Source organism: Phaseolus vulgaris, chromosome 3, assembly GCF_051622355.1.
Source record: "Phaseolus vulgaris cultivar YP4 chromosome 3, ASM5162235v1, whole genome shotgun sequence".
Taxonomy (NCBI): domain Eukaryota; kingdom Viridiplantae; phylum Streptophyta; class Magnoliopsida; order Fabales; family Fabaceae; genus Phaseolus; species Phaseolus vulgaris.
The window spans coordinates 18335328-18349944 of NC_143500.1; the positions used below are offsets into that span (position 1 = coordinate 18335328).

At 40.3% G+C, this 14617-nt stretch overlaps 1 protein-coding gene across 1 annotated transcript; it reads right to left on the reverse strand.

Moving 5' to 3' along the window:
- Positions 1-1856: 1856 nt before the first annotated feature.
- On the reverse strand, positions 1857-3602 carry LOC150028731 (uncharacterized). Its single transcript, XM_090300543.1, has 2 exons — positions 3399-3602; positions 1857-2463 (listed from the first exon to the last, which is right to left on the reverse strand). The coding sequence occupies exon 2, from the start codon at positions 2341-2343 to the stop codon at positions 1957-1959; it is 387 nt and encodes a 128-aa protein (XP_090156669.1). The 5' UTR covers positions 2344-2463; positions 3399-3602; the 3' UTR covers positions 1857-1956.
- Between the last annotated feature and the right edge of the window lie 11015 nt (positions 3603-14617).

The following is a 14617-nucleotide window of genomic DNA, read 5'->3' on the forward strand; positions in this document are numbered from 1 at the left end:
GCCTTCTTCAACTATGTTAAATCCCAAAACACTATGTGTTGTGTGCATAAACTATTACACACATTACCACTTATCCATGCTCTCATCCCCACTTTCCTGTATGAGATAACCCAATGACTACTACACCACATCATTCTCATCAACTTGGAATACAAAAATTACCCTGGAAAACCCTAAACCCACCACCAATATGTCCCTTAATCCATCCTTATTGTTACAAAAAGTCAGTTCAAAACATGCATAATTCGTTCACTGGGCTGAAAGTTATACTTTAATCACCACTTATTTAGACAAGCATCATCACCTACCAAGACCACTGTGACACCTAAAAATTCAAGCCTTCTTCAACTAAGTTAAATCCCAAAACACTATGTCTTGTGTGCATAAAGTATTACACACGTCACCTCTTATCCATGCTCTCATCCCCACTTTCGGTGTGAGATAACCCAATGACCACCACACCACATCACCTATCAATAACTGGGAAAGCAAATATTACCCTGGGAAACCCTAAACCCACCACCAATATGTCCATGAATTCATCCTTATTGTTACAAAAAAGTCAGTTCAAAACATGCATAATTCGTTCACTGGGCAGAAAGTTATACTTTAATCACCACTTATTTAGACAGGCATCATCACTTACCAAGACCACTGTGACACCAGAAAATTCAAGCCTTCTTCAACTATGTTCAATCCCAAAACACTATGTGTTTTGTGCATAAACTATTACACACATCACCACTTATCCATGCCCTCTTCCCCACTTGCTGTGTGATATAACCCAATGACCACGACACCACATCACCTGTCAATAACTGGGAATGCATATATTACCCTGGGAAACTCTAAACCCACCACCAATATGTTTATGAATCCATCCTTATTGTTACAAAAAGTCAGTTCAAAACATGCATAATTCGTTCACTGGGCTGAAAGTTATACTTTAATCACCACTTATTTAGACAGGCATCATCACTTACCAAGACCACTGTGACACCAAAAAATTCAAGCCTTCTTCAACTAAGTTAAATCCCAAAACACTATGTGTTGTGTGCATAAAGTATTACACACGTCACCACTTATCCATGCTCTCATCCCCACTTCCTGTGTGAGATAACCCAATGACCACCACACTATATCATCCTCATCAACTGGGAATGGAAAAATTACCCTGGGAAACCCTAAACCCACCACCAATATGTCCCTGAATCCATCGTTATTGTTACAAAAAGTCAGTTCAAAACATGCATAATTCGTTCATTGGGCAGAAAGTTATACTTTAATCACCACTTATTTAGAAATGCATTATCACTTACCAAGACCACTGTGACACCAAAAATTTCAAGCCTTCTTCAACTAAGTTAAATCCCAAAACACTATGTGTTGTGTGCATAAAGTATTACACACATCACCACTTATCCATGCTCTCATTCCCACTTTCTGTGTGAGATAACCCAATGACCACCACACCACATCATCCTCATCAACTAGGAATGCAAAAATTATCCTAGGAAACCCTAAACCCACCACCAATATGTCCACTGTGCAGAAAGTTATACTTTCACCACCACTTATTTGGACAGCCATCACCACATACGAATACCACTGTCACAGTAAACAATTCAAGCCTTGACCAACTAAGTAATACAATAGGCCATTAGTTTTGTACATATTAATGAAATAACCTATTAGTATAAATGTAATGATGCATACAATTCCTTTGTCATAACCAATATAAAAACTTAAACATATCACATGTAAATAAATTTAGAATTTTACATTAACATGAAAACAAATATTAATAGACAATAAATCTATAATGACTACTACAGTAATGTAGCTAAATTGTGTACTTGTTTAAATAATAAATATAAATTAAAATATAAAATATTTAATGTGTAATAGTACAATGTCCCAGAAACATACTAAAATTAAGAAAAAAGGCATATATAACTACAAACGCTTCCTTCTTTTCCTGGAATATGTCATCCAAGGTGTTTTCAAAATAGGAGCCTTTACACGAATTTTGGGTTCACGTTTCATGCGTGATATCATGTTACTTTCTTCATTTGGCACCTTTTTTTCATCTTCTTTTTCATTTCCCCCATGTTGTTGGTCTTCTTCGTGTTGTCTTGCGTCAATATCATTAAACTGATTCATTTCCATGTATGTATAATTCACTGAAAGCGGTTCAAGTACAGGTGAAGGACAATCTTCTGGAACAGACTTGTGCATTTCACTTATGCATAGCTTTAACTCCTTCACAACCTTCTCAACATAGGTACTCAAATAATCCTGCTCCTTAGCTCGATGAACCATTTCTGCAGTTTCTTTAAGCATATGACGAACATCATCTTTTATTGGTATGTGGATGTTATATCCTTGTCGACCTTCTTCAAAGGCTTCTTTTACAAATACATTCTCAAACTCTTCCTTAGACGCGGACAAATGAACAATAACCTGATTATGTAAATATCAATGAAAAAAGTAAATCAATGCACAACTACATCAGCAACAACAATATTTCCCAACATATTTGTATTAATGAGATGATGTTACTAGTCTGAACTTTCAGGATCCTACTTGTGGGACTCCACATTCTTCCTTAGCATCCTACTGGAGCAAGAAGCTGGGGAAATATGATTTGAATGCTTATCAGGTATTCTCCTTTCACTCGTTGGGATTATCTGTCTCATTGTCATACTAATATGTAATTACACTTGTAACAGGCATCACTCAAAGGAGGAATTTTCAATATTAGTTTAGATGACCAGAACCAAACAGTGTTTTTGCGTGGGAAAGCAGTTATAGTCATGGAGGGGTGTATTCTGGTCTAGTTTTATTTCTATAATTGCAGATTAGGTAACTGTTATATTCTAAAGTTTTAGGATTTAATTAGTTAGGATTTAATTAATAGTTTCTATCATTTATCTTTAGTTGGGATTTAATTAGGATTTTATCATTTATCTTTATCATTTGTAGTACTCTATAAATAAAGTATTGAATTATTATTTGATATATGAATAATATATGCACTTGGTTTCCTTTTCTCAATTCTCTATCATTGTTCTTGTTTTTGGTATAATTGGAAGCCACCTAAAGGTTCCCTTTGTCCAAAGCTTAATCGTTCTTCGAAATCTCTTATAAGAGGACCTAGACACTTCTACACACGATCGTTCATATCAGTAACCAGATTATGTAACCAGAATCCCAAATCTTAATCCTACACAGACCCTAAAATAAGAACCCAAAACGAAACCCTATCAAACCCCTAAAATCACAATCCAAAATAGAAATAAAAAATACACAACATGAAATCGGAAATGAATGCCAACCAATCACAAAAGCATAAAAAAAAATTGCAACCATAATGCAAAAAAAAAATGAAAACAAACCTTTTTTGAAGCCCCAAATCGCAATCTCCCAACCCTTTCGGAAAATGAAAATGAAGGTGCAAATTGGTGGCGTAAATCGAAGGCGCAAGCTATGAATTTGAAGGTTTGGTGGCATAAATTGAAAGCGCAAGCTATGAAATTGAAGGTGCAAATTGGTGGCGTAAATTGAAGGCGTAACCTATGAAATTGAAGGCGCAAGCTGGTTTACGCTGAAACCCTAAACGAAAGAACCAAAATTTCATTGAAATAAAAAATCCCATTTTGTTTAACCTTATTTTTATTTATTTAAGGAAAAGACACATTTACCCTTTGCCATGTCATCAAATCTGCCACATACTTCAGTTGTATACAGGCGCAAGATGTCAAGCAATCATTTTCCGATTTTTTTAGTGTGCATGAGAATTGGTCAGTGAATTTGGTGAATCATAGAGCAACGATAATTGAGTAGGGATTTGCACATAATAGAGAAATATTTTGTTGCACTAAAGTAATTTGGGAAAACATATTGGACCAATTACATTTAGCTTCTCATGTCTCATTGAGAAATTTGATATTTTAATTTGGTAATTCAATTCTAGTGTCAATCTTTAGGTCTTTTTTTTAATGTCTTTTTTTATGGTCTTTAATTTCTTGTTTGTCATAATTTTTTAATTATTTTTATGTCTTGTCTAGTCTCTAATCTCTTGAGTTTAACTATCTTAATTTTGAGTATTATTGATATATTAAGATGAGAATTATTTCTTAGTGTCATTTTTGGAAAAGGTTGACTAACATTGTTAGGTAGCATATTGGAGAAGAAAAAGTTAAGTTAAGGATGATCACTCTTGAGAGAATCAACAAGTAGAAGTTCAAAAGCAAGAGCTAAACACTAAAGTGAAGAGAAAAGTGCAAACACTGGGAGAATATTTTTAATTTTTCTTTTCATATTAGTTCTCTTGTAATTCTTTGATACTAATAGTGAAATTAATAATGTGTGTAGACGGTGAGTGTGTCTCAAAGGTCCATAGGTGCCAATGAGTCTCACCTAGGGTTCGTGATACAAACCAAGTAGTTATGAAGATGACCAATGAAGCAAAAGACAAAGCACATGGCAAGCAGTCATCTCAACAAACAATTCATAACACCACTAAGGATCACATGGACCTCACCAGAGGAGCTGAGCATAAACCAGCACACCAACTATTGTTCCTTTTGGTCTTCTTATAAGATACAAATATGTTGTAAATAATTTGGGCTCACTTTAGGGGTCCAAATAGCAAAGATATGCTAGAATAAGGTGCCTTTAGCATAATAGAGGGTGTAGGTAACATTTTAGCTTGTTCCTAGCCCTTTAGCAAGGCAATTTGACCTAGTTTCTAGAAGGACAAGCCTAGGATGCGGGTTTGACTTAGTCAAACTCTAAGGCTGCCCATTTTTCCCTTTTCCCATCCTACCCCTCTTGCTTGTTTTCCAAGGCTCCTTCACCTATAAATAGGAGGCCTACCCATTGTATTTTACAAGTTGAGATTAATAGAAGAAGAGTTACAATGCACAAATTGTGTGAGGTGTTAGTGAGGTTTGAATTCCTCTTAGCATTTAGGTCTTATCTTCTGAGTACTGAGAGCTCTCAAGTGGCGACTATCATCACTTATCTTGGAGGCCAATCACACTCCAAGTGGCATGTTCCACCTCTCAAATCCATCACATAAGCTTTCTCCTTCCTTCATCTCTTCTTCCATTTGTCATTTCGTTTTACTCTTTGTATCATGTTCTTATTTTGTTTCCTTATTCCTTTCGACAATGTTTCTTTGGTTTTCCTTTTCATGTTCTTTAATTTTGCACCTATTGGCATCATGTTCACCTTGTAATTGTCTTTTCCTTTTGCTCTTGTGAAGTGAACCTTCACACTTACTTAACCACTTGGTTAAGTTCGTGTCCAGTGGGGATCTTCTTAGAGTTCTCACCATATTCTTGCTTAAAATATCAATCTAAGTAAAGTGACACATCATAAAATGAACAATCCTAAAATCAACTCACATCAATTCGTCTAGTTTTAACTTCATCTTAATACGATTAGACGGTGAGTGTATCTTAAGAAGTTCACATGAGTTTCTAAGCCTCACTTAGGATTAGTGTCTTATAGTCTTTTCAAATGTTAACTTTCTTTGTAAGAAAAATTAATTGGAGTTTTCATTAAGGAAGACAAATGAAATCTAACTGAGGGAACTCTGGCTAGGAAAGACTTAGTACTTAAGAGTGTCCATTGTGACCCACCTCTCTTTTCTGATAATTTACCTTGTGTGTTAAACTCACTTTCATTCTTGTAAAAAATCTTATAAAAACTTAATATATTTATGTATACTTCTCATTATAGTAGAAGTAATTCAAGTTCTTCATCAAAAAAATTGAAAAATATTTCTCAGAAACTTAAGTCACTTCAATTGTGGAGGCAACAAAAGGTTATTCAAAATGATCCTGCCGGTAGACTTCGCACCAGAGCGTTGCCTCGTCACGAACCTCTTCACCAGCTTCACCCACGCGCTCTCCAAGTCCACCCCACAGATAGCCTCTCTGAGAACCTGAAAAACACAAGGTGGGGCCTCTGCGGCCGGTGGCGCTCCAACGCTCAAGTCAGTAACAGAAACACCCAAAACTCAGAGAAAATATGCTTTGTAGGATCGTACTAAAGCATACAACCCTAGCAGAATGAGCCGTAATAAAAATGTACCTCTGCAAATTTTGTTAAGGTTACCTTTATAGCTAGGTTTCTTCTCTCTCCAGGCCGTTATGCTTTTGGACGTGTGGCTCGCATCCAGCCCTGCACGTGTCGCCATCTGGGCTGGGATAGTAGGTAACACCCAGCCCTACACGTGTCATCATCTGAGCCAGGGTAACTCGAGCGTCATTTCCCTATTGCGCCTAACCCTACACGTGTCATCATCTGGGTTGAAGTAACTGGTAACATCCAACCCTACACGCGTCGCCATCTGGACTGGGGCAACTTGAACGTTATTCATGTGTAGTAACCAGTCGCGCGGCTAAGTCCTCTATTCGAGGGCGAGCTAGCGCGCGACATGCTTCTAGAACACCACCTGACAAGGCGAGTATCGGGTGCAGCAAAGTGCACCATCTCTGTGATATCGCTTATCCTAATGGCACCCTCCCTACCGCTGCGCCATGCATGTTCTGGCTGGGGAAACATCGCCATCAACGAATGTCCACTCTCGAAATCCCGTCGCTGATAGGCGAGCTAGCCCCTCAGCCCAAACACCCTTCACGCCCAATGCTGGCGCACCAATCGCCTCACTGGAGTTGTACACTTGAACTTACACCTCTGGGCCCTCATCAGCTTCAATCTGAGCTTGTCGGAAGGTCTGGCGACGTGCTTCCTGCGGCGATGTCAAGCTACATGATCGCCAATCGCCAAATACGTCGATGACGAGCCAACCCGGCGACAACCGGGCATGTTCCTCGCAGAACGCCACTTCCATGAAATGGCGATCACGCTCACCTCTGAACCATCCATCTGTTCTTGCCCACGTGTTCCACTGAGCACGCCCCACCTAGGCACGTGCAAGACACGTCATCACACCCGATGATCTGGTCGGTACACAAGCCCCCCAGTCTCGAGCTGCGACTTGTTCAGCGAGGAGACTAAAGAGGTTTAAATCCAACGGCTTACGTGGCCTTTCGCGTTGGCGCTAAAACTATTCACTGACTGGACATTTCACCAACTCCTTTGATCGTTCGACACGTGGACCCATCGACGGCCATTGTTCACTGTCGTTTGCGCTTCTCGCAACGTTCGACATTCTTCGAAACTCTTAAACCCTTCGCGCCATTTCACTGTTTCATTATCTTCCACCTCTCTTCGAACTCTCAAAACGCTCCAGCGAACGCTCCGATTCTCCCAACCTCCATCTTTCTGACCACTCTTCTGATCGTACAAAGGTAACTCTTTTGTCACTCCTACTGATATTTGCTGCATTTTAATCGGTTTGCATCATCCAATACTTGTCTGGAGCATACGTTGTGGGATGTTTTTCTGTTTTGTTTTCTTCTTTCTTCGCTTAGGGTTTCTGAACCTTTCTCTGCGAACCCCTGTTGTTCTCCCCTCTTCTCCCCTTCCGTCAAGTCTTTCTGTTTGCGAGCTCTTATGCCTTTTCGTCTTCTTGTAGCTTCGTCAATGACTCGTCCAAAAACCACACCAAACCCTCCTCCATCTCCTCGCAACCCTCCGACGAAAACCCGTAGGGCAAACCCTTCATCTTCCCGCGACCCCCCAAGGGGTTCCAACGTCCCTTCCGACCGAGTCGCGAGACCCGCGTCCTCTCATCGCAGCCAACCACAACCAAACCCACCACAAACTAACGCGATGGCGAAACCTCTCCCAGATTATAAGCGTCTATACCCGTGGGCCTCTGCAACTTTGTTGGGTGAGACTTCAACCGTTAACTCCGACCTTGACATCCTCCGCCTCAAGAAGGGTGATAGGGTAAACCTCTCTTTCAGTAAAGAGCATGACGACAGAATGGTCGTGCGGCCTTGTCCTCCCGGTGAGCCAATCTGCACCGATGATGAAGTGAGCGACGAGACCCCCTTCTGCTTCATATACACAACTATGTTTAAGAAGGTCAAACTCCGGTTTCCCTTCACACGCTTTGAGAGGGAGCTTCTGACCGAGCTCGACATTGCCCCCGCCCAGCTCCATCCCAACAGCTGGGTGTTCGTGCAAGCTTACCAGATTCTCTGCGCCCACTTGGGATTCCCGGCCTCCGTCGACGTATTCTTGTACTTGTTCGAGGCGAAGAACCCGGGTGATCACCAATGGGTCAGCCTCAACGGGGTCGCTGGGAGGTCTATCCTCTCCATTTTCCAGCAATCCCATAAGGATTGGGAGGGGAAGTTCGTGCGTGTGTGTTGCAACGATCAAGACCCTGCCCTTCTCGACGGATTTCCCTTGTACTGGGTGAACAAGGGAAAGAAGGACTCAAGCTTCAGGAAAGCCAGGGAGCTAGAGAAAATGGGAGACCTCGACAAGGACTTATGCGGCTTTTGGAAAAGAGTCGCCTCCTCCAACGTGGTTCTCCCCACTTCCTCCATCATCTCTTACGAATTTCTCGAGAGCCAGCTTGACGTCCATATAGGTTTTTCCTTGGGCTTCCTTAGCTTACGTTCGTGTCGTCCGACCTTTACTTTGTGTATGGTTTTAGCTTTCTCTATGTATTGTCTTACATTACTTGTCTTTCTTTGCCTTGTTGACTGTCGAAACTTTGTGATGACTGTGTGTCGCTAACACAGATATGATGCTGGGAAAAGATCGAATTGCTGAGCTACGCGCCATAGGCAAGCACCACAAACTCGCGGCGGGTTCCCAAACCGTGCCAAACTCTGTTGCAGAGATCGCCGCTGCTCAAGACAAGTCCCCGCCTGTTGATCCATCCGCAACCGCCGTTCTTCCAGCCCCCCAACGTAAAAAGCTACCCCTGAAGAAGGCTAAGAGGAAAGCCCCCAGGGTGGTATCAGACGAAGAAGCGGATGAAAGCACTGAAGACGGGCTGGTCTGTAAGAGGAAAAGGACGGTTGTGGATGAGCCTCCAGCCGTTGAGAGCGCCGCACCAGACTTCATCGAGAACCCCCCAAGTGCCTCTACACCATTCGAGTCTGCTGGGGATGTTCTCGTTTCAAACGCCTCAGTGGCTGAGGTCGCTCCTGAGCAGCTCGCCGACACGCAGATTTCCTCACAAGCTGCCGAAGAGCTCGCAACCTCACCACCGCGCCTCAAAACTTCCCTCGCCGTCCAAACTTGTGAGGGCCGTGGTGAGCACCAGCCTCCACCCCCACCGCCAACACCAGGCCTTCCGACTTCTCTTCAAGAGGCCTTAAAGAACTTTAACGCCCGCCAACATGCTATGGCCGACGAAAACCTTCCTCACATCGTCGCTGAAGGATTAAAAGACCACTTGGAGAAAGTCGAACTCGACTGTCGTATCTACAAAGAGGCGTCCAGCACCGCGAAGGCTGAAACCGACAAGGTCAAGTGCGACATGCTGATGCAAGGCCTCGAGTTTTCGCGGGTAGAAAACGCGCTCAAAGACGAACTCAGAAGCGTGCGCGACGACAAGAATGAGCTGCGTAGAAAACTACATGATAAGGTCCAGGAGACCATCGAGTTGGAGAGCAAGCTCGTGTCCTTGAGGAAGCAGGTTGCGGATGTCCAAGCTCGAGAAGAAGTCAACCGAAAGGGAAGTTCTTCTGGGCAAAGTCGAGCAAGATCGGGATAAGGCGATCAAAGAACTAGGTGAGACTGCTGCTGAGTTGGCCCGCGCTCGCGAAGAGAACAACGAGCTCAAAGCAAAGGTCGAAGAGCTCCAGCTTGAGGCTGCCCAAGTTCTTATTTCCGGCTTCGGGGTAGCTCTGGAGCAATTCGCTTGCAAGTTTCCCGATCTGGACCTGTCCGAGTTCTCCGTGTACAACTAAGTGGTCGATGGCAAAATCGTGCCCCCAGCTGATCCATCGCCTTAAACCCTTCGTGTCTCACTCTGACCATATGTAATATTTTCATTCTGTTCGAACTGTTTGGTACTTATGCACACATATATATATGTATGTATGTATGTTAATCTTCCGACTTATCTGTCGTGCGATTAACTGTTTCGAATTGCTTCTTAACTCATGTACTTCGCCCAAACATGTACTTAACCTTTAGAACTCAGCGTACTTTGCACTCGCCGGTGCTTAACTTTCTGCAAGCCACCTTAACTTGAACAGATGGTTAATTTAAGACGACAACACTTAGTACGAAATTACTTACTTGGCACTTGGAACTTCTCTCACCTGACCCATCAAGGGCCAAGGGCATCTCTACATCGTCGCTCAGAACCTCGCTGGTGCGGCTCTCGCCATGCGATTCTCTTTATACTTCAATCTCTTTCAATTTATTACTATTTATTAATGAAGATCGATTTGTGATAAAAATATTCACAAATGAAAGATGTGAATCAAACCAACTCGAAGTTGAAGAAAAGATGAATATTTCTTGATGAAATTATTCACTTTATCATAATCGGATAATAGTACATGAGTTTCTGGCGACGCCACCTCCCTTTTAACTGAACGCGCCCTACGGGGCCGCTTATCTCCTCGTTCCCCCATCTGGGGGTAGAGCCGCCTTTCGGATCCTTCTCTACCTCCCTGGGTTTCAGAACAATCATCTGGGTGGTGGGGTGCCCTCTGCGAACCTCTCCCACCACCTTTTAACTTCTAACTTAACAGACCTTACTAGGTCAATATTGGTGTCTCACTCAAGGGGAAAGAGTTCTTCTCCAACCCTCCTTTCCCATTCTCGAGATTGCCAACACCCCTGACTTTTCAGTTTCATCTTGCCTGAACTCACTCGAGGGCGAGAAGGACATTTCCTGATGCCTCAACTTGCCCAGGGGCTACATCTCCTCCTCCCCCGGATGCACTGAGGGCTTTCAACTTGCCTCAACTTGCTCATGCAAAGAGGTCTTGCACCCTGTTCTTGCCTGCGCTCGCTCATGGCGAGTAGGGCTTTAATTTTTTCTCGCCTACGCTCGCTCAAGGCGAGGAGGTCTTTTCTAAATCTCTTTCTCGCCTGCGCTCGCTCGAGGCGAGGAGGTCTTTTCTAAATCTCTTTCTCGCCTAGCGGCGGTCAGAAAAACCTTGTTCCTATACCTCTGATCGCCGGGTGGCGATGAGGATTTTAAAGACTTCTCGTTTCGAAACTTTTGTACTGGATGCATGCGATTTGGGTTTATTATTTTTAATCTTTCCCCGCAAACTTAAAAAACAAACAGCATGCAAATCTAATAACTGGGAAACTTCGAGAAACTTCGAAACTTTCTTTATTGGGTGGCCTCATTAAAAACCCTTCTCGGGGAAAAGAGTGCCCCCTTGAAAAATTGTTTCAACTGATACATCTCAAACTGTTGGAGTTTATTGCTACTTACCCTGCCTTAGCTGTAATAAAACTTGAGGTGGGTGGCGTTCCACGTGCGGGGGATGGCCCCTCCCTCCAGCGTCTCCAAGTGGTAGGCGCCATTCCCGAGTGCTTCGGTTATTCTGAATGGACCTGTCCACTTGGGCGAGCTAGCGCGCGACATGCTTCTAGAACACCACCTGACAAGGCGAGTATCGGGTGCAACAAAGTGCACCATCTCTGTGATATCGCTTATCCTAATGGCACCCTCCCTACCGTTGCGCCATGCATGTTCTGGCTGAGGAAACATCGCCATCAACGAATGTCCACTCTGGAAATCCCGTCGCTGATAGGCGAGCTGTCCCCTCAGCCCAAACACCCTTCACGCCCCATGTTGGTGCACCAATCGCCTCACTGGAGTTGTACACTTGAACTTACACCTCTGGGCCTTCATCAGCTTCAATCTGAGCTTGTCGGAAGGTCTGGCGACGTGCTTCCTACGGCGATTTCAAGCTACATGATCGCCAATCGCCAAAACCGTCGATGACGAGCCAACCCGGCGACAACCGGGCATGTTCCTCGCAAAACGCCAGTTCCATGAACCGGCGATCACGCTCACCTCTGAACCATCCATCTGTTCTTGCCCACGTGTTCCACTGAGAACGCCCCACCTAGGCACGTGCAAGACACGTCATCACACCCGATGATCTGGTCGGTACAAAAAAGAAAATGAACAGATTGAAAGAGATACCTATCTTGCCATTCCTAAGAAGGAACTTAGAATTTTAAGAAAAAAAGAAGGAGAAATTCGTCTAGCTCTCTTAGGACAAGAGCTTTGGGCCAAGAAGGCAACCGTCATAGAGATGATGAGTATAGTAAAAAAAGAAAGATTTATAACCCCTATTATCAAAGAAAGGAAGGAATGTGTTTTCAACCCAAAAGTTTATATTATTCTACAGAGCTGAAGTATATATTTCCTACTTTGATGAAAATAAAAATGTTGAAGCATATCTAGAATGGGAGACAAAGGTTGATCAAATCTTTGAAAAATATCAATTGGATGAATTTAGTAGATTTTTCTTGGTTACCCTAAGTTTTCAAGAATATGCCAGGTCTTGGTGGACACAAATGGAAACCATGTTAGAATTGGTAGAAAATCAGAAGTCCTAAATTGGAGATGTGTATGAGAAGAAAATTTGTCCCGCCTTAATATGTGAAAAAAAATAAGCTTAGAGAAAAAATGAAAGACTTTGTAGAAAAATGAAGAAAGTTTATAAATGGAGAAAAAAAAATATGTTAGAAGAGAAAAAGAATTTAAGAAATAATTACAAACTCTTAAAGAAAGATTCATGAAAGAAGAGATAGAGAAAAAAATAGAATTAAAAGAAAAAAAATTTATAAAATTGAACCATACATTGACATAAACTCTTCTCTCATAAAAAAAATCCTTGTGAAAATATGTTTGAAGTAAAATCTGTGTCCAGAATAAAATTTCTCAAAATAGAGGCAATCAAAGGAAGGGAAAAGGTCTTCATTAATTTCATCCATAGGTGAGATCTCAATTCCTCCTTTTTAACATGCTAGTAATGTTATTTGCTAGTTTTTCCACAGGAAAAGATCGACCCGTCGATACCGTATGGAAACAGGAACAAGAGACCAACGAAGCCCTACATCACTATCTTCCGGAATATATTTAAGATTATGTTAAATTATGTTTATCGCTTATATTTAAGATTTAAATATTTGATTGGGTGTATAAGTGTAATTTTTTAGTTTATAACTTTTTTAATCCTTTAACATGATACTGATGTGATATTATTATTGATACATTTTCGTAATATTGATGACGTGATGCTATATAAATGTTGATGTCAATAAACATTTTTAAGAGAAAAAAAATAAAAGTTAAACAATAAGAGATGTTTAATTTTTATATAAATATAAAAGAAAAATCGTTAATAATTTATTAATATTTATATTACATTACATGTTTTACGTGTTTAGTATAATTGATTACATAGTTAATATTTTATCAACATTTATATTTTCAGTATAATAAATATATGTATTGTTTTCTATATATCTTATCTTTTTTTTCTACTTCAAAATAATTTTATTTTAATATTTTTTACTTTTTCATTTTTCATCTTCCATTTAAACAAAGGATGAAAGAAAATTATAAAAAAACAAAAAATAAAGGACATTAAATTCTAAGGATTAACTTCATATTTAATTATTATTCTTATTATGTAAACCAAACATTTTTGTGTGTTGTGGCTCATGTATATTTAATTTGAGTTAGGATGAAGGATGTTTAGAGGATAACTCGTCTTTAAAAGAATTTAAAAAGTTTTATAATAAAATATTTTGTTTAAATAAAAAAACTAAAAAAGGAAATTGTATGAATTTATAAAAGTAATTTGAATATTTTGATATTAGAGAAATTTAAAATTTTTATATAAAAGGTATAAATTTGAAAGTCTTTCCACTCTTTTTTTCTCTTAATTTATATTCTCGTTATGGTTGAACTTCGATTGAGATTGAGATATGTTAATTCAACTTTGATTAAGAGGAATAAAATCGAGAAACCATTGACTTGTTATTTGCTTTAGACTATGTTAATAAAATTCATTTCATGTTAAATTTGATTCTGATTATTTTTTAATTTTTTTTCAATTGTCGACTGATGTTAAACTCAATTCTTTGGTTAATATCAATATATATTATTTTCAATTAATATTTTTACCAATGTGAGAATATATATTAATATTATTATTTTTATCAACATTAATTAATTAGGATTTTCTCGTCATCATATGTCAGTTAGGATATTTTATCAATGTTAACAAGTTTTTTTCTTTAAGATGTTAGCATATTGGGATGACGTTATTTTTTTTTATGGATGTCAACCATTTTTATGCAGTTGTAAAGATAGGAAAACAGTTGATCATACTCTGAACTACTTAAAGCAATTAAAATCCCTGTAATCATCCAAATTAAGGTGACTGAATAAGGGGTGTTTAGGTATTCACAGAACTTCACGTAAACATAAATCACTAAAAGCTATATACACGCTTACAGTGTGATGTGATCCGTGAAGAAGCAGCATAGGAGAGGGTTCCACTGCCACAATATTGGACCCTGCTTTGAATGTGATGTGCCATATTCGTATCCCTTAGCAGCATACAACCCAATCTTTTTTTTTTGTTTCGGTTCAGTCAGTGGTACTACTAAATTGTCGTTGTATAATACCCACTCAACTTGCCTTTTTTTTTTTACCCAATGTCATGATCAAACA

Bases quoted from the DNA above. Each gene is read 5' to 3' on its own strand.
- LOC150028731 (XM_090300543.1), bottom strand. From the start codon at position 2,343: ATGCTTAAAGAAACTGCAGAAATGGTTCATCGAGCTAAGGAGCAGGAT.